The sequence below is a fragment of the Rhododendron vialii genome, chromosome 9a, assembly GCF_030253575.1.
Source record: "Rhododendron vialii isolate Sample 1 chromosome 9a, ASM3025357v1".
NCBI classification, from domain to species: Eukaryota; Viridiplantae; Streptophyta; class Magnoliopsida; order Ericales; family Ericaceae; genus Rhododendron; species Rhododendron vialii.
In genome coordinates this window covers 30,644,367-30,668,851 of record NC_080565.1, presented here as the reverse complement: position 1 = coordinate 30,668,851, position 24,485 = coordinate 30,644,367, and the positions used below count along the sequence as shown (strand labels likewise).

At 39.0% G+C, this 24,485-nt stretch overlaps 1 protein-coding gene and 1 long non-coding RNA gene across 7 annotated transcripts; one reads left to right on the top strand and one right to left on the bottom strand.

Moving 5' to 3' along the window:
• Window positions 1-3,338: 3,338 nt before the first annotated feature.
• LOC131301035 (uncharacterized) lies at window positions 3,339-4,968 on the top strand. The gene is made up of 2 exons (XM_058327129.1): window positions 3,339-3,617; window positions 3,717-4,968. The coding sequence occupies exons 1-2, from the start codon at window positions 3,389-3,391 to the stop codon at window positions 4,691-4,693; spliced, it is 1,206 nt and encodes a 401-aa protein (XP_058183112.1). The 5' UTR covers window positions 3,339-3,388; the 3' UTR covers window positions 4,694-4,968.
• Window positions 4,969-9,544: 4,576 nt separating this feature from the next.
• Window positions 9,545-16,302, bottom strand: LOC131301034 (uncharacterized). Of its 6 annotated transcripts, none has more exons than XR_009191143.1 (4): window positions 16,131-16,302; window positions 15,607-15,774; window positions 12,956-14,202; window positions 9,545-10,332 (listed from the first exon to the last, which is right to left on the bottom strand). It is a non-coding gene; the product is annotated as an uncharacterized LOC131301034 (long non-coding RNA). The 6 variants fall into 6 exon arrangements; XR_009191144.1 differs by having other exon boundaries at window positions 12,956-14,194; XR_009191145.1 differs by having other exon boundaries at window positions 15,607-15,770.
• Between the last annotated feature and the right edge of the window lie 8,183 nt (window positions 16,303-24,485).

Here is a 24,485-nt window from a genome sequence, read left to right as displayed (position 1 = left end):
ATTGGAAGATATAATCAATTGAAAAATAACACGAACTCTAAAAAAGGACTATTAAATTCGGACGGAGGGAGTAACATATAAGGATAACTCAGCAAGATTAGGAGAAAAGACAGCCAATGACTTGTTTTGATAATTAATACTACTAGCCAAAGACATTTTCAGCATTAACAAATGTTCTCAGTATGTCTTTGACGGGGGTATTAATTATCAAAATATGTCCTGGGCCATCATTTTCCGGTAAGATTAAGGCGAATTTCATCAGGGCATAAATATATGTCTATTTGCTCTCCACCATTTCAAAACTATTGACTTTATCCTTAGCTCATAGTAATTTCAAAAAAGAAAATTCTGTTCATGTAGAATTTTCTCCATATAGGAGTATATACATGATTGTGTCAGTGTAGAATCCTTAACTGAAGTGTAGGTTACGTGTCTGTCTCATTCATGACACTAACCCAACTTCGGTTAAATTGAGCAATGGCATTCTAATTCTAACTATAATAATGGTGATTAGCAGCGAATTGAACTCCTCCTGCTCCAGTAGAGCATTTTGTTTTGTTTTCTTTCAAATTTTACCATTTAAATATCATAGACCAATAACCTATCCAATTTAGCCATAAAACCCTGTTTACTCAACATATACTACTACAGAGAAAAACAAAAGTTAGATAATTTATGAGATCATGCCTTGTTACTTGTTGCCCTTCCAAACAGATTACTGTTACGACAAATCAATACCCATAGGAAATTGGAAAATTGAGATTCATGAAGGAAACAGAGTTAGCAGCAGATAAATTGGCCAAGCGATGAAAGGGATCGAAGTGATAAATATTTCACCATCTTCACCACTCCACCAAACGGAAATAATAATTATTAAGAGAGGTTGCTTGCCGCGGATGTCGCGCCGGCCTCTTCTTAGTTCTGTGATCTTTTCCTTCGCTCACGCCTCGGGGGGGGGGGGGGGGTGGGGGGGCAAAAAAAAGAAGAAAAAGGAACATGACGAAAGCCCCCGGAAGGAATTCGATTTCAATTTCCTATATATCTTGATGTTATTTTCCTTTGTTCGTCTGTTTTTTAGCCTGCTATGTTTTTCCTTAGAGGTTTATACCAATCTTCCTAATGTTTTGCTCTGCATGGTTATGTTAATACGATGGGCCTCTTCTTACGATATTCTCCATACAGATAGACTTACAAGCCCCTTTAAATTTGAGATATTTTATGTTAACTAGTTTTATATGACCCTATGAAGTACTGTGGTATGAGAAAGAGAGTGTTGAGAGCTTCTCTCTCTCTCTAGAAATCCTATAGAGATCTCAAATCGCCGCCCCTTCCCCAAGAATATGTTTAACAATCTTATCATCTGGCTATGAGAACTACACGTACGATAATTTTTCAAAGATTCATCATTCATGAGTTTGTAGCGTTTCTTTTACTGTTCTAGAAATCACGAAAAGAACCCAAAGCCAATCAATAAAGAAAAGAAAAGAACCCAATGCCAATCAAAAAAGAATCAACAATATACAAACTAATTGAGATTTTTAATATTATAGTGTATTTTAAAAAAAATTAAATTATGTATATAGTGGGCTAACTTTGTGAAACAGATGGACTATTAATTATCATGACTGCATGGGTTGTATTTTTAATGGGGTCAAATTATGGCTAATGAAAATTTACACAATAATAATACTGTAGCACTTATTGTAAAGTTGAATCAAATGCAAGACACCAGGTATAGAAAAAAGATAATCACTTCAGGAACTATCAAGAAATATAGAGTATTTCTTGCAATCTTTCTTTCCTCACTCTTTGCAATAGTCTCCTTCTCTTTTTGATTGAATGAAACTAGAAGTTGAGGTCATTGTTTGTAGAGAAGGGGTTGGGGACTGATTTGTAAAATACATAAAACTTCAAAGGCCAAGGTCCATAGGTGCTGCATTGATTAGGAATTGCTGACTTTGTTTAGCTTATCCTTTAAGGCTCCTTCATGACATCAGATATGTGAGAGGTCATCCATTACCAAGGTTGATTTTAGCACTTTCTTTCGTGACTTCGTCTAAGTGTACTCTATTTTTTGTATTTATCGATGTAAAAATTACAAAGTTATCCTTTATAGATATATTCTTTCTTCACACATAAAATGGTAATTTAATAACTTCGTATGCACACAAACAAAAAAATAAATGCACTTAGATAAAATAAGGGTGAAAAAATCAATTCCCTTAGGGTTTTTTTTCCTTAGGGAGTGCTACTTTTACAGAATAATAGTACTAGCAATTATAGTAGCAAGTGACCCCACAACCTTCTGAATAGATAGGCCCTTAGGATTTTTTCTCAGGGGATGCTACTTTTACAGAATAATTGTACTAGCAATTATAATAGCAAGTGACCCCACAACCTTCTGAATAGGTAGGCCTTTAGGATTTTTTTCTCAGGGGATGCTACATTTGTAGAATAATAGTACTAACAATTATAGTAGCAAGTGATCCCACAACCTTTTGAATGGGTAGGCTTGGGGTTTTCTTAGTTGGTGCTGTTGCTTTTGCTTTTGCTTGCTTCGAGTTTTCATAGTTGGTGCTGCTGCTTTAGCTTTTGATTTTGCTTGATTGGAGTTTTTATAGTTGATGCTGCTGCTTTTGCTTTCATGCATCCGATAAATTCTTTCTTGGTTGAAAAAAGAGAAAGAAAAAGGAAAAGTGAATTTCAATATCAACCATTGGTTATATTTTTTGACGACTCAAATGTGCGAAAAATATACCACGTCAACCGTATCCTATTTGCACCCACGAATTCCTCAATCCATGCATGCATCAGGTTTTATCATCAACTAAAGATTTGTTCTTGTTGCACTTATTTCTGCCTTTCATATCTTTTCTGAAATCATGGAATGAAGGAACAATAAGAGGTGTTTTGACTTAATAATTCAAAAATAATTTTTTTTTTGTCTTTATTTAAATATTTTTCATCTTTTCTAGTTCTGAGTTAATTCTTCGAAAATTACTGACCTATTATAATAATAAAAAAGAACTTCAAAACTATGGACAATGACAGCAAAGAGATTTTTTTTTCCCCCTCAAACTATACACCATTTTTCTACTTAGACCTCAAATTATCAAACTCGTTTCTACTTAGTCCTCAAATTATCAAACTCGTTTACTTCGTCTTTCAACTATTGCATTGCAGCCTATTAAGTCCTCCAACCTAAGTGCAAAAGTAGCAAAGACAAAAATAATTATTTTAGATTAATAAGCGAAAACACCACTGAGCGGTTAAACTGCCCTAACGGAGTTTCTCAGTCTTTTTTTTTTCTATATAAAACAAACTCCTCCCTTCTCATTTCTCACCCATCTATAACAAACATCCGAATAGATATCTAGCAGAGCACATAATGGGAAATACTGAGAGTAACGAGTCGAACGCCGCCGGAAGTAGTGAGGAGGATTCGGCTCAGAGACAGAGGGAAAACACGGAGACTGCGGTGGCGACTGCGGTGGGGGTAGCGACGGCCGTGGCGACAGTGGCGGCTGCGGGGTGGGCCGTAACCAAGCTTTTATCATCCTCAGCATCAGAAGATGAGAAGACCAATGACAAAGGGAAATTGATGGTAGCTGCTGGAAGTTCCAGCGGCGCTGGAGGCGGCTTCACTGAAAGTTCCAGCAGCTACCCCATGAAAAAATTCGAGGGTTACTTCCTGGATGAAAAGACTAATGAGAGAGAGAAGCTAAAGATGAACATTGGTGCTAGCTTGAGTGATGATCAATCCCAGGCGGGTTTTGGTGGGGTCATCCGTGATGAAGGAGGCCGTTGGATTATGGGTTTTTACGGTAGAATATCGATGAGGGATTGTACGCCCGAGCAGGCGGTGATATGGGGCATAAACAATGGGTTGAAAATCATCCAGGAGGAAAAGTTCCGCGAGGTCGAGATCGAATCGGTTTCGGAACCTGCTGTTATTCAACTCAGGGACAAGACTCGTAGGAAGTCACGTATCGATGATATTGTAGAGGAATGCAGGGGGATGTTGCTGAGTACGGGATGCAAGCTGAACTACACCGATAGAAAAGGAATTGCGGAATCATTGGCCGAGCTAGGAAGGGATCAGGTGACTGATTTGGTCCGTCTCATCAGCTTGCCGCGGATGCACGCTCGGCCTCTTCTTAATACCAGGAATGCAATACAAAAAATGATGGATGCTACTGGAGGAAAGCTAAAGATGAACACTGATGCTAGCTTGAGTGGTGATCCATCCCGGGCGGGTTTTGGTGGGGTCATCCGTGATGGAAGCGGCCGCTGGATCATGGGTTTTTACGGTAGAATATTGAGGGATTGCTCGAATTCCGAGCAGGCGGAGATATGGGGCATATACAATGGGTTGAAAATCATCCAGGAGGAAAAGTTCCGCGAGGTCAAGATCGAGATTAAATCGGATTCGGAACAGGCTATTAATCACCTCACGACCAAGACCCGTAAGATGTCAGCTATCAATGATATAATAGAGGAATGCAAGGGGATGTTGGAGATTACGGGATGCTCGCTGAACCACACCAGTAGAAAAGGAAACAAAGTTGCGGATGCACTGGCCGAGCTAGGAAGGGATCGCGGGGAGACTGATTTGGTCCGTCTCATCACTCTACCAAAGGAAATTAAGAGTTTGCTTGACGTGGATGCACGCTCGGCCTCTTCTTACTACTAGTAAAGGCTTTTTGGGTGAGAGATCTAGAGTGGGGTACTATGGCTAAAACCCTTTGACATGGATTTCATATGAGTATTCCCCATATACTTAATTCCTGGTACGTCGTATGATGTTATTTTCCTTTGTTTGTCTGGTTTATGTACCATATATGTTTCTCCTAAGGCTTATGCCATTGTACTAGACTTCTAAGTTGTAATATGGGCGTTGATGATTTGCTCTGCGTGCAGTACTGGTACGTACTTATGTTTATATGAGAGATGTAAGATTTGAGAAATGGTATGTTAGCGTACGTTACATGTGAACAACTGAACCCTATAAAGTGTGGTGTGAGAAAGAGAGTAATTAAGAGTTCGATCGAGATGAGTGACGATATATCAGAAAAAAAAAAAAAAAGAGTTCGATCAAGAGCTTTTTTTGGGTAATTATACCATTTTATAAAGCAAATCAACCAAAAACAAAGGAAAATCCCAACGTACAACGGGAACCAGGTAGAACTAACACATTCCTAACTACCTAGGAAAACCAGAAAATAAAACCCAACAAAAAAAAGATTCACAGAGAAAATATGCGAGAGCTAAAACTCCAAGACTGAGCTAACAACCTCGTACCATCACATAGCCTCAAGCCTCTCCACGAGCATAAACAAGCACGGACTTTCTCAATAATCAGCCTAACCCAAAACTGATCGAAGTAGAAACACCACTGCCCTGGAAGATTCTCTTGTTTCTTTCTCTCCAAATTCAGTAGATAGAGCTTCTTTCTCTAAAAACCTTATAGAGATCTCAAATCGATCGCGGCTCCCCATTTCTTTCCTTCTCCTTACCCCAGGTGGTTCCTGCCTCGCCTCCTCCTTCCCCTTCCCCTTCTCCTCCTCCTCGTCAACTACTTCGATGGCAATGAGTTGGTTCAATTCAAACTCTCTCCTTTCGATGGCAATGAGTTGGTTCAATTCAAACTCTCTCCTTGGGAAAAGGATCTCTCATTCTCCCCATCGTATTTCGACAGTGGCAATTTAGATCTGGGAATCAAATATGAATTTATTGGGCCTCTAAATTCTGATCAACCAATGCGATGGATTCAAATTTTTTTTTTTTTTTTTAACGTGAGTATAATTATATTCATTGGCCTTGGGCACTCCAACACTCTTATCTACAAACATGTTTATATGAAGTCTATACACGTGCGCCTACAAATTTTGTGATAAAAATTTATGTTAAGAGCTTCTTTGGAGGGAGGAGATGAAGGGGGATATGTGAGGCGTCCTGATTTGTACTCCGATTCTCCTTCAAATCCGGTGTTTGGTTTAGATTTTTGGAAGGGGGAGATATTTAGATAAACATTGTAGTGGAAGTTTCATCTCTGCCTGGAGGTGGATTTGTGGGAAGGGAAGCTTGGACCCCAGTGTTGGCAAATCAGGGGGTTTTGAGACGATTTTACCCCTCCAAATCCCCATTTGATTTATCTTTTCTCATCCCATTTCTTCTTTTTATCTTTTATCATCCCCTTTCTTCTTTCATCGTGTTCTGAAACCCAGACCAATGGAGAGAGAGAGAGAGAGAGAGAGAGAGAGAGGAGGTCGCCGAACAACTCTGGTGACTCCACCACCGGACCGACGGTTATAACTCTCCCTCGTCTTCCTCCTTACACGGGCTGAAGTATGGTTGTTCACTCCATTTGCAATTGTGTGTGCGCGCAATGATATGAGATAGATAGTGGTATTTATAAACCACTTTACCAAACAATTTTGGTAAACACGTTTTTACCAAACAAAATTTGGTGCACCTACTTTTCTTTTTCAACTACCAAAAAATGTACTTTTTTAATTACTAAATTGAAAATATATAATTTGGATTTCTTAAAAAAATAAATCAAATAAGGTTAAGACATTTTAAATATAATTACATTTAAATTTATGCAATAATTAGTTCTAAATATGTATTTACTGTAATTACAAAATGTACTTTTTAATTACTAAATTGAAAATAAATAATTTGCATTTTTTAAAATAATAAATCAAACCAAACCAAACCAAACCAAACTGAGTCTTAAGTCCCAATCACTTGGGATTGACTTTTTAAAATAATAAATAAAAAAAAAAGGTTAAAACATTTTAAAGATAATTTGATTCAAATTTATGCAATAATTAATTGTATATATGTATTTGCTGTAATTATAATGAAAAAAACCTAATTTGTCCATTAAAATACTAAAGTGGGGGCAAATAAGTCATATAATACCTTATCCCATCATATCCACCTTCCAAATCTCCCTTCTTAAAAAATCATCCAAACACCCCATTACAAATTCACCATTCTTAAGAGGTGGGACTACCATCCTTAACATATAACCTCTCATTATATATCCACCTTCAAATCCACCCCCATTCTATATCTACCCAAAACAAATCTTCCATCCAAACACCCCGTAAGAGTATTACGTGACAACGCCGAAGACAGATTAATTAACCTTGCTTAAATTCCTATTACCTTTCTATATAAAAAGTAAAAGGTTGGTTGCAATGCCACCACTCTTAATTTTAATGCCACGCATCCTAACCTAGTCTTACAACTACTCCTGTGTCCCTTGTAATTCTTACTTTTCTTGCATCTCTATCTCTCTCTCTCTCTCTCTCTCTCTCACTATAAACACACTTTCTCTCTCATCTCGTTCTTCTCCAGCCATCTATTCTTCTCCCATTTGCTCTTCTCCACTCTCCCTTCCAAATTTTTCCTACTTCCGGAACCAATACTTAATCGAAGGCAAAAGTGGGTCACGCACCCTTTTGCGTGAAATAATTAATGAAAGACGAAGAGTGAAAAGTTTACGGTTTCCATAATCTTCTCCACGACATTTTTTCCTCGTCTGATTAAAGTACAGTAATCAAACGAGTGTACAATAATCAGTTGACTTAAAATATCGTGTCACTTAAAAAAAAAAAGGGGAAATTATAGTTACCTCCTCTAACTAACCCTCGCGTACACTTACCCTCCTCTAACTTTTTTTTTTGGCACTTAACCCCCTCAAACTAATTGAAATTCAAACTGTCATAACTTCGAACGGTCATAACTTTTTCGTCCAAAATAGAAAATATGCAAATTATGTATCGATTTCGAGGTCTTGAAGTCAGCTTTCTAATGACACCAAAATCATATCACAATTCAAAGCACACAGAAAGTTATGATCAAAAAAGTAAGAGCTGGTAGACAAAAAGATCGTTTTGATCATAACTTTCTGTGTGCTTTGAATTGTGATATGATTTTGGTGTCATTAGAAAGCTGACTTCAAGACCTCGAAATCGATATATAATTTGCATATTTTCGATTTTGGAGGAAGAAGTTATGACCGTTTAAATTTCAATTAGTTTGAAAGAGTTAAGTGCCAAAAAAAAAGTTAGAGAGGGGTAAGTGTACGCGAGGGTTAGTTAGAGGGGGGTAACTATAATTTGCCCAAAAAAATATCCATCACATTATCACTGACCAAAGAGAAAAATTGAAAATGCCTTCGATGGGGTCCAGTGAAATGACGAATATGCTGACCAAATATTTTAAAATGGAAAAAGTGTCTTTCATTACAACAAAAAATGCTTTTCACAACATGCGAAAAACGCTGTAGTATAAAATACACAGCATTCTTCGACACTGTTGCATAGTTTCTATAGCGTTCATTGCCTGCTGTTGTAAACTTTTTATAGCTCTCACTGCCCGCTGTTGTAAGACTTTCTATAGCATTTTTTGCATGTTGGGTTTGGTTAATATTACTACGATCTGTCCTAATCTGTTTCAATATCTTTAATATCATTCCAACCAAGCTCATAAAAAACTAAAAAATGAATTGAATAATCCACTTAATACCCATTCATTAGCAATATATTCATAATATTCCATACCTACCCAAAAGGCGACTTATATTTAGGGAAAATGACGGCCAAAGACGTGTTTTGATAATCAATACCCGCCAATGACATTTTCAGCATTAACAAATGTTCTTAGCATGTCATTGACGGGAATTAATTATCAAAACACGTTCTGAGCCATCATTTTCCCTTATATTTATCCAACATCGAGTACAATAGACTCCCCTCCCACCCTAAACATCTATATCCCAAACAAGCCTATTTAGCAAAAAGAAAGGAATACATATCAAAGAGCAGGCTTCAACTATATCCAACTAGCACTAGCGCATCATCATATCTTCAGCAAGCACAAAAATCACGCTACATGCACAAGAAGAACACATTTCAATTTGAGTGAATAATTAGAATTTTAAACCAATCAACTTCATAGATAGAGTAAACAAAAATATGTTCGTTTCCATTATGTAAAGGTCAACAAACTAACACTCTAGGAAATGCTTCCTAAATACAACAAAAGACAACATCAACAAACAAGCACCTCCTGAAAACAACATATTCAAACTGGAAAAACAGAAATTTGCAGCCCCCCACAACAAGAGTATCCTACATGATATAGATACAGATGTGCAACCTATAATATCCCCCATCAGTTTGGTCCACTTTTTAAGCAAACCAAATTAATTTACAACAATAACATCAAATTTCATAGTTCCAACTCCCTAATTCACGGTTTCACCACATTTCAATAGTAGCATCTCAATGCTAAATGAATTCAATGAGTGAACTTCCAGTTCCAACAATCATAGACTACAATCTCCAAATAATTGGAAAAGTAAAAGCAGGATTTGTCACATTTAACATTTCAGATGCAAAAATCTGAAATTATGCAATCTTTTCGAAAGCTCAAAAAACAATTAACTTTCATACCAAGGGAGGATCAGTGGGTGTAGAAGCTAGTCATTCATTAGTTGCTTGATTGTGATTGTGACTCTAGATAGTTCCAAAAAAAAGGAAGGTAAAACGTCATTATTCGAAGTAGTCCACAATAACATTCAATCTAGAAAACAATAAACTACTTGGTTTTTATTTAACTCGTTGATTACATTAAGCACATGTGCCATTTGAGACTTGAACTGAACAGTTTCTTCACTTACCTAATCTTATTTGTGCGACTCCTTTTCCCACACCTCTTACATGTCCACACCTCTCGGGACCAAGGGCTTTAGAAGAGCATCTTCTATCAGATTAGTTCCTCTCAACCAAAAAAAAAAAACGATTAGTTGAAGATGAATAATTCCTTCTAAAAATTGTATCACCAACAACCAAACTAAATGATTAAGGTGACTATCGCAATATGTAGTAGAATAAACAAGAAGCCATGGCCTTACAATTGTTTGACCCATATATAGTAGAATAAATAAACAAAGATTGACATAGCCCAAAAAAGAGAGGACAGAATTAATGTGCCCTGCAAAAGCCAACAGTTGAACTGTCAAATTGTAATGCCCTGCAAAAGACAGCATGTTATTTAGCTCCACAATGCCATTCACGAGAATATTGGGTTCATCACAATATGGTAGTGGAGTTAAGAAAGCTTTCACCATCATCCTGCACATGGCATACTCATATCATGCTCTATAAATCCAACCTAGAATATATCTTTCTAACCTTTTAACAAGTAAATACCTTTAGGCTCCCCAAAATAACTGTTCCAACTTCCCTGCACCAAATTCAGCAACTAATTTCCCTGTTCCAGCAACTAGAATATCATATTCCAGCAGTTCACCTATATTTCAAGCAACAAAACCATTTTTAGCATTTACCATCAAATTCCTGCACTTAATTTATAGTCTCTGCTACTTATTTTAAAATTCAAGCAACAAATTTTCAACCAAAAAAGTCATTCAATTAACCATGTTGTCAAGACCAAACAAGGACTATAGACTGAGATAAAAGTCTATTACTCATCTCATGTATATATAAGCATAGATGCAAATAATCATTCAGCACATACAAGCACGTCATGATAAAAAAATATCAGGTGGTGGCCTTGAATAAACCTGGGTAAGGAACTACAGTAACCTGGAGTTGTAATCTTTCTAAACTATAACATACAAAAGAAAAGGTCTCTATTACCTCTAGTTGTAAATAAAATGACATGTATTAGGTGTATCATAGCAAAGAAATCAAAATCCATACAAAGATTCTGAGTTTAATTGTTTAAATCAAATACTTTATGACGCTTAACCACTCGTCTTCCTCAATCGAGCGTTGTTGTCGCCTGGTCGGACTCTCATAAACTCATTTGAGGTGAAATGCAAAAGCCCTGCTGAAAAAGGGAAGGTTTTCATGTTTCAATTGGTGACAACGATGTGGTCCCACACACTTTTCTCTTCTTCTTCTGTTTTTTGGCGGAAAGATAAAAGGGATATTATTATTAAGTTCACTAACCATTTCAAGCATCTGTTAATTTTACACGAGTGGCCATCAAACAACACATAATTCACACAAAACAAGAGACCATCAAACAGAAATTCCCTTATGCTCATTAGATGATTCCTTGGTCCCTCAAGGTTAGAGTATCAAGCCTTCACATAAACAAGAGAAAAAGAACCTTCCTATACGAGTCACCCACAAAGTGACAAATCTAATTTTTCAACTTAGCCTTGCAAACACAAAACTTCAATGAACTTCGTTCTCGACACCACATTGGCGATTGTAAGTTCTATCCGTCCGTTCGAATCTGACTGGTTCGAAATCAAAATTCCAACATCAAATTAATTAGCCTTAAAAGTTAAAATCATAAACCCCAAATTCCACCACACAAATGAAAACTCTCCCAGTGGAATACTTCGATGAAAGAGAAAAGCCCACTTGATTCCTATGGGAGAGGACAAGATACTTTGTCCCCTAACCCTCTTACATATTAACCCCACAATCCAATCAAGAATTCCTTGGATGGAAACTGGTAGAAGACTCCTAGCAGACTAGGGAAATATGGAATCTCTACGAATATATAAACCAAAGTAATCCCGACGAATGCGTCTGAACCCATGAATCGTAAACATCAATTCCACCACACAAATCAAAACCCTAGAACAAGAAATCATTAAGATATAAACCAACTGATGTTTTATACATTGATGAAGGATGAATGAACATTAATAATCAACTGATTTTTTATAGCACGGATGTAAGATGAAGAAACTAGATCAAACAATTAAGATTTGCCCTAAAACTAATGGGGCAAGATATACATACATACACAACTGAAACTATAAATTAGTTCTAAACTATTTCTGGGCCCATGAATCATAAAATCCTAGAATCAAAATCAAGAGTTATTTGTTTTCTCTTACTTGAACACGAAGATGAAAGCAGCAAAGGAAGGCGTACTTCTGAATGTCACTAGACTCACTACTTGTTCGGGCAAAATCTGTCGATGAGGAGAAGAACCCACTTGATTTGTTGAATGAAAACCTGTAGTAGGAGAACCCTAGCAAAGTCGGGAAAACGAAATAGAAAAGATTGGGTGGGATTACCAACTACTCAAGATTAACCCTAGAATACCACATCGATCCATTATCAGCCAACACCAATTTGCCCAATTTGAGAAATCTTCCACCAGTTTGCACGAAACGATTGGGAGTTTTGACGCCACAGAGATGTCGATTGAAATTTTCACAAGGGGTGTGCGATTTTGGGCACTAATCTTGCCGCCTATAATTTTGGCGGAACGCTGTTGAAGGCTTTTAATGAAACGCTATTGTATTTGGGCTCAAGGGGTTTTCTTCCTTTCTCACTACAGAATGTTATACTTGCTTCTCTATGATAGCATAAGTAAAAGAACGCTATAAAATTATGCTATAAAAGGTCATATGTATTGTAGTGTTTCTCATAAATAAGTAACAAGAACTTGGCTTCTCCGATGCACAATTACGGCATTGTCTATTATTCAACTTCTCCAACCACCTAACCATTTTCAGCAATCAAGACTTCTTAATTTTTAGGCCCATATGCCTATCTTATTTATAATAAAAAACAGATGGATTCAATCATCATATCACTTAATTTCGTATATTCAATTTGTAGTATGTTATCTTAACTAATAACTGCTGACCATTCCTTTGAGAACAAATTAAATAGGCAATGACTATCAGTCAACTACATTTTTTCATGCATACTCAGACAAAGTGCAATCTGACATGATCAGCATACAGCCAATACAAGTCACATCACATGCCCGCAATTACAAGGCAACTAACTATCTTTGAACAAAGATGGGTATGCACAAACTAGTTTTTGTGGGATTAGCTTACAGCCAATGTGGCAATACAGCCGAATATTCAACTCATTCCTCAATTTAAATACCCAAGTAAATTAAAAAAACAGACAACGATAAAGCTTACCTTTTCACCGAAAAGTGGCTTGGCACGGGCAGAAGAACTTCCCATGGTTGTTCGCGTCTCCTCCTTTTTGGCATAGAAGCTTCTGACGTTTGGTAGATTTGTCAATTGCAAGTACTTCAGTTTAATGAACTTCACCTCTGAGTTCATTTTTTTTTATCATTTTGTCATTCAAATCCAACTATTGTATCCATGGTTTCACAGTGTAGTACGTTTAGTCGTTCTAGGTGGACAAGCCCTCTTGCAGTGCATGATGAGAAAAAGATACTTAAACTTACACTTTACAAAAGCTTACACATTTAATTATTGAAACTATAAGACTTTGCACAAATGATTTTAGCTCACCAATAAGATATTCCAGGTTATCGTGGCATGATCTAACTAAGAGGTTTTTTAAGTCAATAAATCTATATTTCCAACCTCTGTCATGAAACATCTTCTTCAAACCCTTACTGCCATCGAGGTGTAGCATATTAGCTTTGTTCCACGAAAGGAATGAACTCATTTCTTAAAGAAGACCATTCATATTTCAAAACCTTGTTCCTCGAAAATATTCATATACAAATAATTGAGTTTGACTGCCCATTGAGAAGATCCTAAATTCCTTTAGATTCTCAAACTTTAGTCACTTATTGGGTAATAGCATGACATATGGTGTACATGGATATGTAAAGTGGTTAATTGACCTTTAGTCAATGACCACTTTAGCTCGCAACTTAAATTTCGTATATGAATATTTTCGTATATGAATATTTTTTAGGAACATGGTTTTGAAATATGAATGATCTTCTTTAAGAAATGAGTTCATTCCTTTCGTGGACAAAGCTAATACGATATGACAGAGGGGTTGGAAATAGATTTATTGACTTGAAAAACCTCTTAGTTAGATCATGTCATGATGACATGACATATCTTATTGGTGAGCCAAAATCATTTGTTCAAAGTCTCACGGTCGTTCAATAAATTAACTATGTTAGCTGTTGTAAAGTGTAAGTTTAAGTATCTCTTCTCCCCATGCACCGCAAGAGGACTTGTCCACCTGGAACGACTAGAAGTATTCCACTAAGGAATTATGGAGGCAATAGTTGGATTTGAAGGACAAAATGATGAAAATGAACCAATAGGTGACGTGAAGTTCAGTAAATTGAAGCAACTGCAACTAAGTTGAAGTGTAAAGCACCATTTCCCGCCCCCGCCCCCTCCCCTCATACTCTCTCCCTTGGCCCATCAGCATCTTTTGACCTATCAAGCTGTGAGAGATTAAGAATGTTTACTGTAGTAAAACCAACTGGTTTCTCTTTTTTACTTGCAAAAATAAGAGGCAAACTACAAATTTTTAACAAAATGACTATTTGTTTGAACTTGAAAGTTATTCTTCCTTGATGCTATTTTGGCACAAGATCCAAAATATAAATCAAAGTATCAAAGAAAAAAATTGCAACCATAAACATGGACACAATTGTCTCTCATTTTGTAAGTAGCAGATTGTATCGAAAAGGGTTATGAGGTTATATTATTAAACATAAAATCAAAGTGGAGAAATCTTCTCTTACGTAAGGCTTGCCTACTTCGAAATTATCCATTCACATGCGAAATGATTGTGCTAATTGCAAGTATCAGGTCCTATACTCATATGTCACCTGGGATGCAGATTGCTCCAATATGAGCAACGGAGGGAACAGAAATGAAACACAAATAACAACACGCACATGCCTAAATTGTGGTACAATGGGACTGTGGTTCTATAGATACAATCTTCGAAATTACTTATTTTCAGAGATAAACAACCTATGAGAGGGTTGTACCGAGTGCCTAGAGCTTTATTTAGGTACAAACATGATTAACTAGGATATTAGTGTCTTCTATTAACACATATCAAGTCTGCACAATAAACAACTGTGCCATTTTGCGATTTTCTTGAAGTATTATCTTTATATGTGCTTTTCGTGCACAATTTATAGGGTAAACAACTACATCAATACGCTTTTAAAGCTGAACAAAGTCCAGCAAGCAAACATCTAACTAAGGTCAACTGGACCAACAAATGAAATTTATTCTCCTCAATATTGAGGAGAGGGATTGGGCTTATGGATGAGGCAATCCCTTACTAGGCATATGATGTTCAGGTTCAAGTCTTACCACTGTCAGTTGCACCATTCCTATCCTAAGAAGCACGGATACGGATACGTAGATATGTGATTTTTCCAAAAAACAGGATATGATATGTTGAATATAAAAATAAAATTCCATTAATGATTAAAGTTATCCATTACACGAGTTCACCATTTCACATGCCAAGCAAAAAAAAAAAGTTCATTTAACATCATCAAAAAGCCCTAATAGAACTACCACCAGTACTCCTGATTGACCATGTGTTCAACCAAAAAAAAAAAAAAACAGATTCGAACCCTAATAATTCGACTTACAGGAAAAAAAAAAAAAACCCTAATCGACCATGTGTTCAAGAAAAAAATGCATCAACCAAGTGTTAAAGAGTTGCACGAATTACAGATTACCCCATGTCGATATGGAACGAGAGATTCGAACCCTAAGTCATAGATTTCGAGTAACAGAAAAAAAATCCCTAATCGACATGGAAAAAGCCCTATTCGACATGGGGAGTAAGAGAACGAGCCACAGAGAGAGAAAGATACCTTCTTGTCCAGCCCCTTGTCATCTGTTGATTTCATTCTTGTTCTCCTGTGTTCGAAAACAAGGGTTAGGGTTTCTGGTTCTTGTACGGAACGAGAGAGAGACCTTGGTTGTTCGTTTCTGGTAATCGTCCAGATCTGTTTCGTTCTTCTCCTTCGTCTTCTCTCTCCCTTGTGTTTCAGCGTGAAATGGAAGCTACGTTATTGATTATCCAAATTCACAAGCCATCCAATTCAAAACAACCAACTAACAATACATCTAGAGAACTAAATCCCATTTATACAACAGTTTCATCTCAAACTGAAAAACAGAGATACACAATCTACGATGAACCAAAATCTCAACAAATACTGTTAGGGAAGCACAATCAGATTAAGAAAAAGGTCTAGAGCAAACCCTACTTCTTCTTAGTTCAAAACAACCAACTGATTATCTACAAAAAGAAACGAATCCCATTTATACAACAGTAATTGCTAACGTAGAGAGAGAGAGAGAGAGAGAGAGAGAGAGAGAGAGAGAGACTTACGGCCGGGAACTCAGCAGATGGAGATCGACGACGACACGAAGTGGTGATAATCGGCGGCGATGGCGGACGGAGAAGACGATGGGGTTGGGGTACGGGCGTGGGTGAATATTGAATTATAGGAGTACGTATAAAACTGATTCAAGGATTTCCGAAAATTGCTTTTCCCTTTGGGAAATGGAAGCTGAAAGGGAAGAGCCCCGTTTGTGAGAGACCCGTGATCCGCAAGATAAAATTACCCGACCTAACCTCCATCTTACCCGTGAGTCCCATTTAAAAACGTGAGCCGTTGGATGTTTTGAACAAAATGAGCTGTTTCGATCATCTTTGTGAAATCCAAATTGTGTCCAAATATCATCTGTGCGGGCTGTCTATTTTGAAAAATCTGTGTCGGTATAATTACTGGGGAAAAAAAACTACCGGCCCGAATTTGAATTTAGACGAGATTTTCCCCCCCGCCCCCCCCAAATTTTAGTCTACATACACTATCTAGTTTCACTACCTCCCAAAACGACGTCGTTTTGGGGAATTCTAAACAAAACAAAATTGAAACTCAGTCGTGCGCTAAAATCTTTCCTTTCCCATTCCCTCCACTTTCACGATAGAGATAAGATAAGAGGGTGACCACCACAACCCAATACCAGCGCTTCCCCACCTCCGGCGACTGCTACCGTCGCCGCCTTCTGCGCACTCCTGCACGAAGGTCTCTCTCTAGCTCCTTCATTGTTTCAATTAGTACACTTAATTGAGTTGCTAGAAAAAAAAATCCTAAATTGAGCGTTTTTTTTTTTTAAATTAACCATTTTATAGAACAAAACCCTAAATTGAGTTGCTGAAACCCACCCCCCCCCCCCCCCCCCTATTTTGAAAATTAGGATTTTATTTCGAATTAGGGGTTAGTAGGTTTTGCACTGAATTGATGACAGTGTATGAAGCTCGCCAAAATCATTACCTGGATATGAGCTGGTATTTTGAATGGAAGAATCATTTGTAGAGCTACTTGTTTTGCTATTCTCTTCTCTTTTGGATCCATGTGTTTCGAAAATTAGGGTTTCATTTCAAACCTAGTCAAATTGGCTTGAATGTTGAACTGGCGTAAGTGTCGAATCTAGAGTCAATTGATGTATTGCACTTGAGATATATTGAGTCTCGAATTAACTTTTGTTCTAGCTTCTTTTATCTTAAAGTTGATTATTTTGACAAAATGAGATTTGGCATGCATGTAATTCTTTTTTTTTTTTTTAACCCAATAGATGATGTCGTTAGATTATGTTCTGTCAACAATGCCTCCAAACATAGATGAAAAAAGAGAGGTGTGGAGTGGAGACAGTGAAGAAGAAGAAGAGGTATTGAGTGGTCCTTCAAGCAAAGACTGTGATGAGATAGAAACTACCGGGGATGGGAAGGAGAAAATAGAAAATTGTGAAGATAAAGTTGAAGAACCGAAGGAGGGAATGACATTCGACACGTCGAAGGACGCTTATCTATATTATGTAAGATATGCGAAAGAAAAGGGTTTGTTGCTACGAAAAGATTATCGAGAAAGGAAAAAAATGGAAACGTGAGGAATGTAGGGTTTGAATGTTGTCATGCTGGAAAGGCAGGAATGAGAACAAGCAACCCGGTCAAACCACGGCCACAAACAAAAATTAATTGTCCAGCTCACTTTACTATTGTTTTACACCCGGATGGAAAGTGGAGGTTGAATCAGGTTGTTTTGAAGCACAATTATGAACAGAGTCCAGGAAAGGCAATGTATTTCAAGAGCAATAGGGTACTAGATGAACATGTGAAAAGAAAGCTTGAATTGAATGATAAAGTTGGTATCAGAATGTACAAGACCTATGACTCGCTTCAGATTGAGGCTGCGAAATCAGTTGGACAAAATTCGATGTTTACGACTTGTGGAAGGATATGCTGAAGCGATGCATTGTTATTTCATGAGAATGAAAGTCAACAATTCTGACTTCTTTTTTGCAATGGATTTGAATGAAAATGGTTGACTAAGGAATGTATTCCGGGCTGATGCAAGGAATATGACAGTTTGTAAGGAGTTTGGTGATGTTGTGACATTTGACACAATGTACTAGGTAAACAAGTATGACATGCCTTTTGCTCTATTTGTAGGCGTGAACTATCATGGTCAGTCGATTTTATTGGTATGCGGACTCATCTCTCATGAAGATACAGAGTCATTTTCATGGTTATTTAAGATTTGGAGGACATGCATGTGGGGTTGTGCTCTGCAAGTAATGATTACTGATCAGTGTGCGCCCATGAAGAATGCTATAAAAAATGTATTCCCCGACACCCGACATCGGTGGTGCATATGACATATTATGAAAAAGGTGCTAACAAAGTTGAGTAAGTACAATGCCTATGAAAACATTAGTTCGTATATGTGCAAGGTTGTATGGAGTTCATTGATTGTAAAACAATTTAAGGATGCTTATGATGGGTTCATCAAAAAATACAAGCTTCAATGTAACAAATAGTTAGAGGGGTTGTATCTAGAGAGGAAACGATGAGTTCCTGCTTATGCAAATGGCTGCTTTTGGGCGGGAATGTCATCCACACAAAGAAGCGAGAGTATGAATGCATATTTTGATGATTACATTCATTCTAAGACAATCTTGAAACAATTGGTAAAGCAATATGAAAATGCATTGGCGAATAAAGTGGAGAGTGAGAAATAAGAAGATGTGAGAAGTTGGAACACTTACATTCTGTTAATAACTAAAGGTGATTTGGAGAAATAATTTCAAAGTGTTTACACGCATGAAAAAGTTAGAGAGTTTCATGAAGAATTTGTTGGGAGACTGGAGTATTCTTGTAGTCAAAAGAAAGAAAGTGTGTCCGAATATGAGGTAAAAGAGTGGGTTACATATAAAGAATGAGAAGAAAGAAAGAGAATTCAAGTGCCATTTATTGTTGATTGTTTGAGTTCAAAGGAATGATTTGTAGACATCAATTGATGGTGTGGTGATACGCACCTAAGATTGCTTGATCGAGGTGCTTAAGTCCGTTAGTTAGAAGTGTTTTTAGCTTTTAATTGTCATTTTTATTCAATATTGCTCGTAAGGTAGTTTGTTAAGTGTTTCAGGCAAAACGCCCTTAAAAGGCGTATTTTGAGTGCAAAACCAACCCCCAAGTTAATTCAAGAATCATCGCCCGGTGGGACTGGTGCCAAAATGACCAAAGAACGAAGGCGAGAAGCATCGGGCAAGCCAACGGCCGTCGGGTGTCAAGACTGGGAGGCTGGCTTGGAGAACCAGAGATAAGCTCCCCGTATCGATACGGATTTTTGACCGTATCGATACGCGTTGGTTATCTTTCCAAGCAGAGAGTCCCGTATCGATACGGCCATAATCTGTATCGATACGAGATTGTTACGGGAGATTGGCTTTTTCAGCTTAACGATGTGGTATTGATACTTTGCTTAATCTGTATCGATACGGAGAGCTTTCGGCCAGATATTTTGCTACTTTTTGGGCTTTCCATTTATAGAATACTTGCCTTTTATAGTATGTTTTTAGATATTTGAGGAGAGAGAAACCCATTGTGTATAAATAGGGGTCTCTTCTCTCCCTTTTGTATCTAGGTCTTTATTAGCTTTTATTTTTCCTCCATTAATGCTCTTTTAAGATTTTCAAGTTATTTCCATAAGAACTCAAGTAAGTAATTCTCGTTTGTTAATTTCTCGTTTATTAAAGTTGTTCCTACGGACTAGATCTTTTATAATATCAAGTTTGTTTTCGTTTTTATCGGTTAAAAGTCATGTCTCGTTTTTATGCTTTCTTTTATGCTTTAGCTATGTGTGAGTAGTCGATAGGCCAAGTCTCGGGGTAATCTTTCCCGAGTACTTAGGTGGTTATTTGGTTCTCAAACCTTCGGGCTTAAAATCTTGGTTTTCGAAATTTCATTAACCTAGCCTTTTTGGTCTATGCGAGGCGTGTTAACTCCTTGGTATGAAGTTTAGTCAAGCGGTCTTGGCAAGCGACATATTGAGGGCTCGTGGCCCCCTACGTGTTAGATACATTAGCAAAAATAGGTTGATTTAATTCCGGTTAATCACATCTTCCGATAAATGTAGTCTTTTACAGCTAAATCTTCCGGGCGTGAGCACGCGGTCGTGACTCTCACCTGAGTTATAATTGAGAACCGGTAACGGCTTAAGTCAAGGGTTAGACGATCCCTAGACTTGCCTCCTTTAAGTTAATCAAGCGTTTTCCTAGTCTTTTGCCTTGGCAATTTTCCACCGTTAGAAGCAAAACCAAGTTGGTCGTCTTAAACGCCACAATCCACCTTATAAAACCTACAATCCGATTAAGCTACATTCGAATTCTCTGTGGGTACGATCCCGGACTTCGGGATATTATGCTACCGACGATCTAGCCCTACGCTTGGGGTTTTCAACCTTATATTTGAAGGCGAGGTTTGAAGGCGAAGCATTTTTGGCGCCGTTGCCGGGGATTTCTTTTATAGCTTATTTGGAGGATCGACAAACCATTGTAAGTACTCCGTTTATTTTTCCTTTGTGTACTTTGAGCTCGGCTTAGCGGATACCTCTAACTGAGCCACCAATTCGACTTGAGGTTTAACGAAGCTAGTCGAGCATCAACTGCCTTTCTGCTTACTATTTATTACTGCATCTATAGCCGCGGTGGCGGCATAACCCCATGAGACTGTTTGTGAACGAGGCGGCGGCATAGCCCCTCTAGTCTGCTTAATTGGACTGTGCAGGTTGTATGCTCAATATCTATCGTAGCCCTTTATCGAATCGGCTACATCGATCTACATCTCGCGAGCTATCACCTCCATTAAGCCCAATGGCAGATCAACCAACAGCTCGCACTTTGCGTGATTATTTAGCGCCATAAAGAGGTCCACATGTCTCCCCCATAGCCATTCCCACTTGCACTGCCGCCAATGCGTTTGCTTTCAAGCCAGAATACCATCGGGTTATACCAGAGTTTCGGGGGCGTGAATTGGAGGATCCCTATGCCCACATTCAGGAATTTGAAACTATCGTTAGCACCTTTGTGACCGGGCCGGGTCAGCTAGATCAAGCTCGCCTGAAGTTATTTCCCTTTTCGCTCAAAGATAAGGCTAAGCAGTGGTTCCATTCTTTGAAGCCCCGCTCTTTGCTGACATAGGGGGAAGTGCAAGATGTGTTCACCACAAAGTTCTTTCCGGTCAGCAGAACCAAGCTCCTCATGGATCAAATTCAGAATTTCAAGCAAAAAGATGGGGAGGTCTTCTACAAGTATTGGGAGCGTTACAAGGATTTACTTGCAGCTGTCCCACACCACAATTTTTCCATGTATCTTGTGATTAATTACTTATATTTGGGTTGTGACCGGGAGTCTAAGCAGCTTCTGGATACTATGGGGAGTGGTGATTTCATGGGGAAGGACCCCGACGCCGCTTGGGAATTCTTAGATGCTTTGGCCAAAAGAGCTCAAACTTGGCAATACATTGACCTAGGTGACCAAGCTATGAGAAATCAAGGACCGGGAGGCTCCGGTAAGTTTTCAGTGAATGAGCAGAACGGTCTTGAGACGCGGTTGGATGAGCTATCGTTAAAGTTGGACAGAATGAAGCTAGATTCGGTCCAAGCGAAAGAAGCGAAAGAGGTGAAAGAGGTTCGCCAAGTGGAAGAAGTTTGTGTCATTTGCGAGACTACGGGTCATTTGACCGACAACTGTCATACCATCCCCACCCTTCGACAGCACTATAATCAACTCCCTGAAGAAGTATGTGCACTTAATCAACGTTGGGATCCATATTCCAACACTTATAATCCGGGGTTGAGGTCTAATCCGGCTTTCCGTTGGAGTAACCAGAATGAGGCCGGCTCGTCAACTTCTCAAGGTCCTCCTCCTCCTCAGAATCAAACTTGGCGCCAATCCCAGTTTCAGGGTCAACCACGGTTTCCTCCGGCACAATCTCAAGGCCCGCCAGGATTCATACCACCGAGCCAATTCCAAGGGCAAAATCAATTTCAGCAGCAACCAGCTCCACCTCCACGACGTTCTCTGGAGGATACTCTGAATGCATTCTGTCAAATGCAAACGACCACCAATGAGCAAACTACTCAAGCAATGAACGACATAAAGAATCAAGTGGGTAAATTAACAACGGCTATCGGTATATTGCAACAAGAAAAAGGCAAACTACCTACCCAACCACAACCAAACCCTCAAGGCCAACATTTTGCACAAGGCTCTTCGGTGACTTTCCCCGAGCAAGCAAAGGCCATAATATCGTTGAGAAGTGGGAAGATGGTTGATAATGCTCAAGTGGAGCCGCCGGTTGCGCAAATCTTGTTACCTTTTCCGGCACCATTGAAGCCCACAATGCCAAATGGGGAATCTCCCAAACCGGTTCCTACGGAAGAAGAAAAGGGAAAAGCCAAAGAAGTTGAGGTTCCACAAACTTTCATCGTTCCCGCTCCATATCCTAACCGACTTAAGTCGCCTGCCAAGCCGAATTTGAACAGTGATATCTATGAAGTTCTTCAGAAAGTGACGGTTAACCTTCCTTTGCTCGACGCTATTAAACAGATTCCATCGTACGCCAAATTTTTGAAAGAGTTGTGCACTCACAAACGGCAACTCCAAGTGCAGAAGAAGGTGTTCTTGACCGAACAAGTAAGTTCACTCTTCCAGTCAACCCTTCCGCCCAAGTATAATGATCCGGGCTGTCCTATGATATCCATCACCATTGGGGGTAAAGTTTGTGAAAAGGCTCTTCTCGATTTGAGGGCAAGTGTAAACCTCCTACCATTCTCGGTCTATGAACAACTGGGTTTGGGAGAGATGAAGCCAACTCGGGTGACTTTACAGCTGGCCGACAGGAGTATTCGCATTCCCAAAGGCATGGAGGAAGATGTCCTTGTTCAAGTTGACCAATTCGTGTATCCGATTGACTTTGTGGTTCTTGATACGTGCCCGGTACCGGCAGCTCAATCGTCCGTTCCAATCATTCTTGGCCGGCCGTTTTTGGCAACATCCGACGCCGTCATTCATTGCCGGGATGGCCGACTTAACATGAGTTTTGGCAACCTGAAGATGCAAGTCAACATGTTCCATATCGGTAGCCAATTGGGCGATGACGAGGATGTGTGCGGAGTAAGCATGATCGATTCACTTGTTCCAAGACCACGTCACTACGTTTATTTGCAAAGATGAGTTGGAGTTGGCACTGACTTCCGCCGAGGCCGATTTTCTTGCCTCCCCCGAGGTCGCGTACTTGTGCTCCTTGTTGGAGGAGGAGGAGATGTGTGGTATCAACTCGTGGGTTCCAAAATTTGAGGAGCTACCTCTTATTGAGAAGCGAGCAGTTCCGTCTAGCGTGGAACCCCCAGTGCTTGAGTTGGAACCACTACCGGATACCCTCAAGTACGCCTATCTTGGCGACGGCCAAACATACCCGGTGGTAATCTCTTCCGCCCTCACCGAACTTCAGGAATTTCAATTACTCTCTAAGTTGAGGAAGCATTCAAAGGCTATTGGATGGTCCATAGCCGATATCAAAGGAATAGATGGATCTCTTTGCTCTCATCACATCTACATGGAGGATGATGTTAAGCCCTCTCGCCAGCCTCAACGACGATTAAACCCGATTATGAAGGATGTGGTGCGAGCGGAAGTTCTTAAATTGTTGGATGTTGGCATTATTTACCTGATAGCGGATTCCAAGTGGGTGAGCCCGATACAAGTGGTACCTAAGAAGTCTGGGGTGACTGTGGTGAAAAATGACAAGGATGAGCTTATTCCAATACGTGTTCAGACTGGTTGGCGGGTGTGCATTGATTATCGGAAGCTGAACGCTAGTACCAGAAAGGACCACTTTCCCCTTCCCTTCATCGATCAAATTTTGGAGAGAGTGGCCGGGCACAAGTTCTACTGCTTTTTGGACGGGTACTCCGGTTATAATCAGATTAAGGTGGCCTTGGAAGATCAAGAGAAGACTACTTTCACGTGCCCATTCGGGAACTTTGCGTATCGTCGTATGCCGCTCGGGCTTTGCACGCCCCCGGTACCTTCTCGCGGTGTATTATGGGTTTATTCAATGACATGGTGGAGAAAATTATGGAGGTATTTATGGATGACTTCTCTGTCTTCGGTGACTCTTTTGAGGCTTGTCTTACCAACTTGGGGTTAGTATTAGCCCGGTGCGAGGAAAAGAACCTAGTGCTGAATTGGGAGAAATGTCACTTTATGGTGACCGAAGGCATTGTACTCGGCCATATTGTTTCTTCGAAAGGCATCGAAGTGGATCGGGCAAAAATCGATTTGATTGGGAATCTTCCGACTCTAAAGTGTTTGAAGGATATCCGATCTTTCTTAGGGC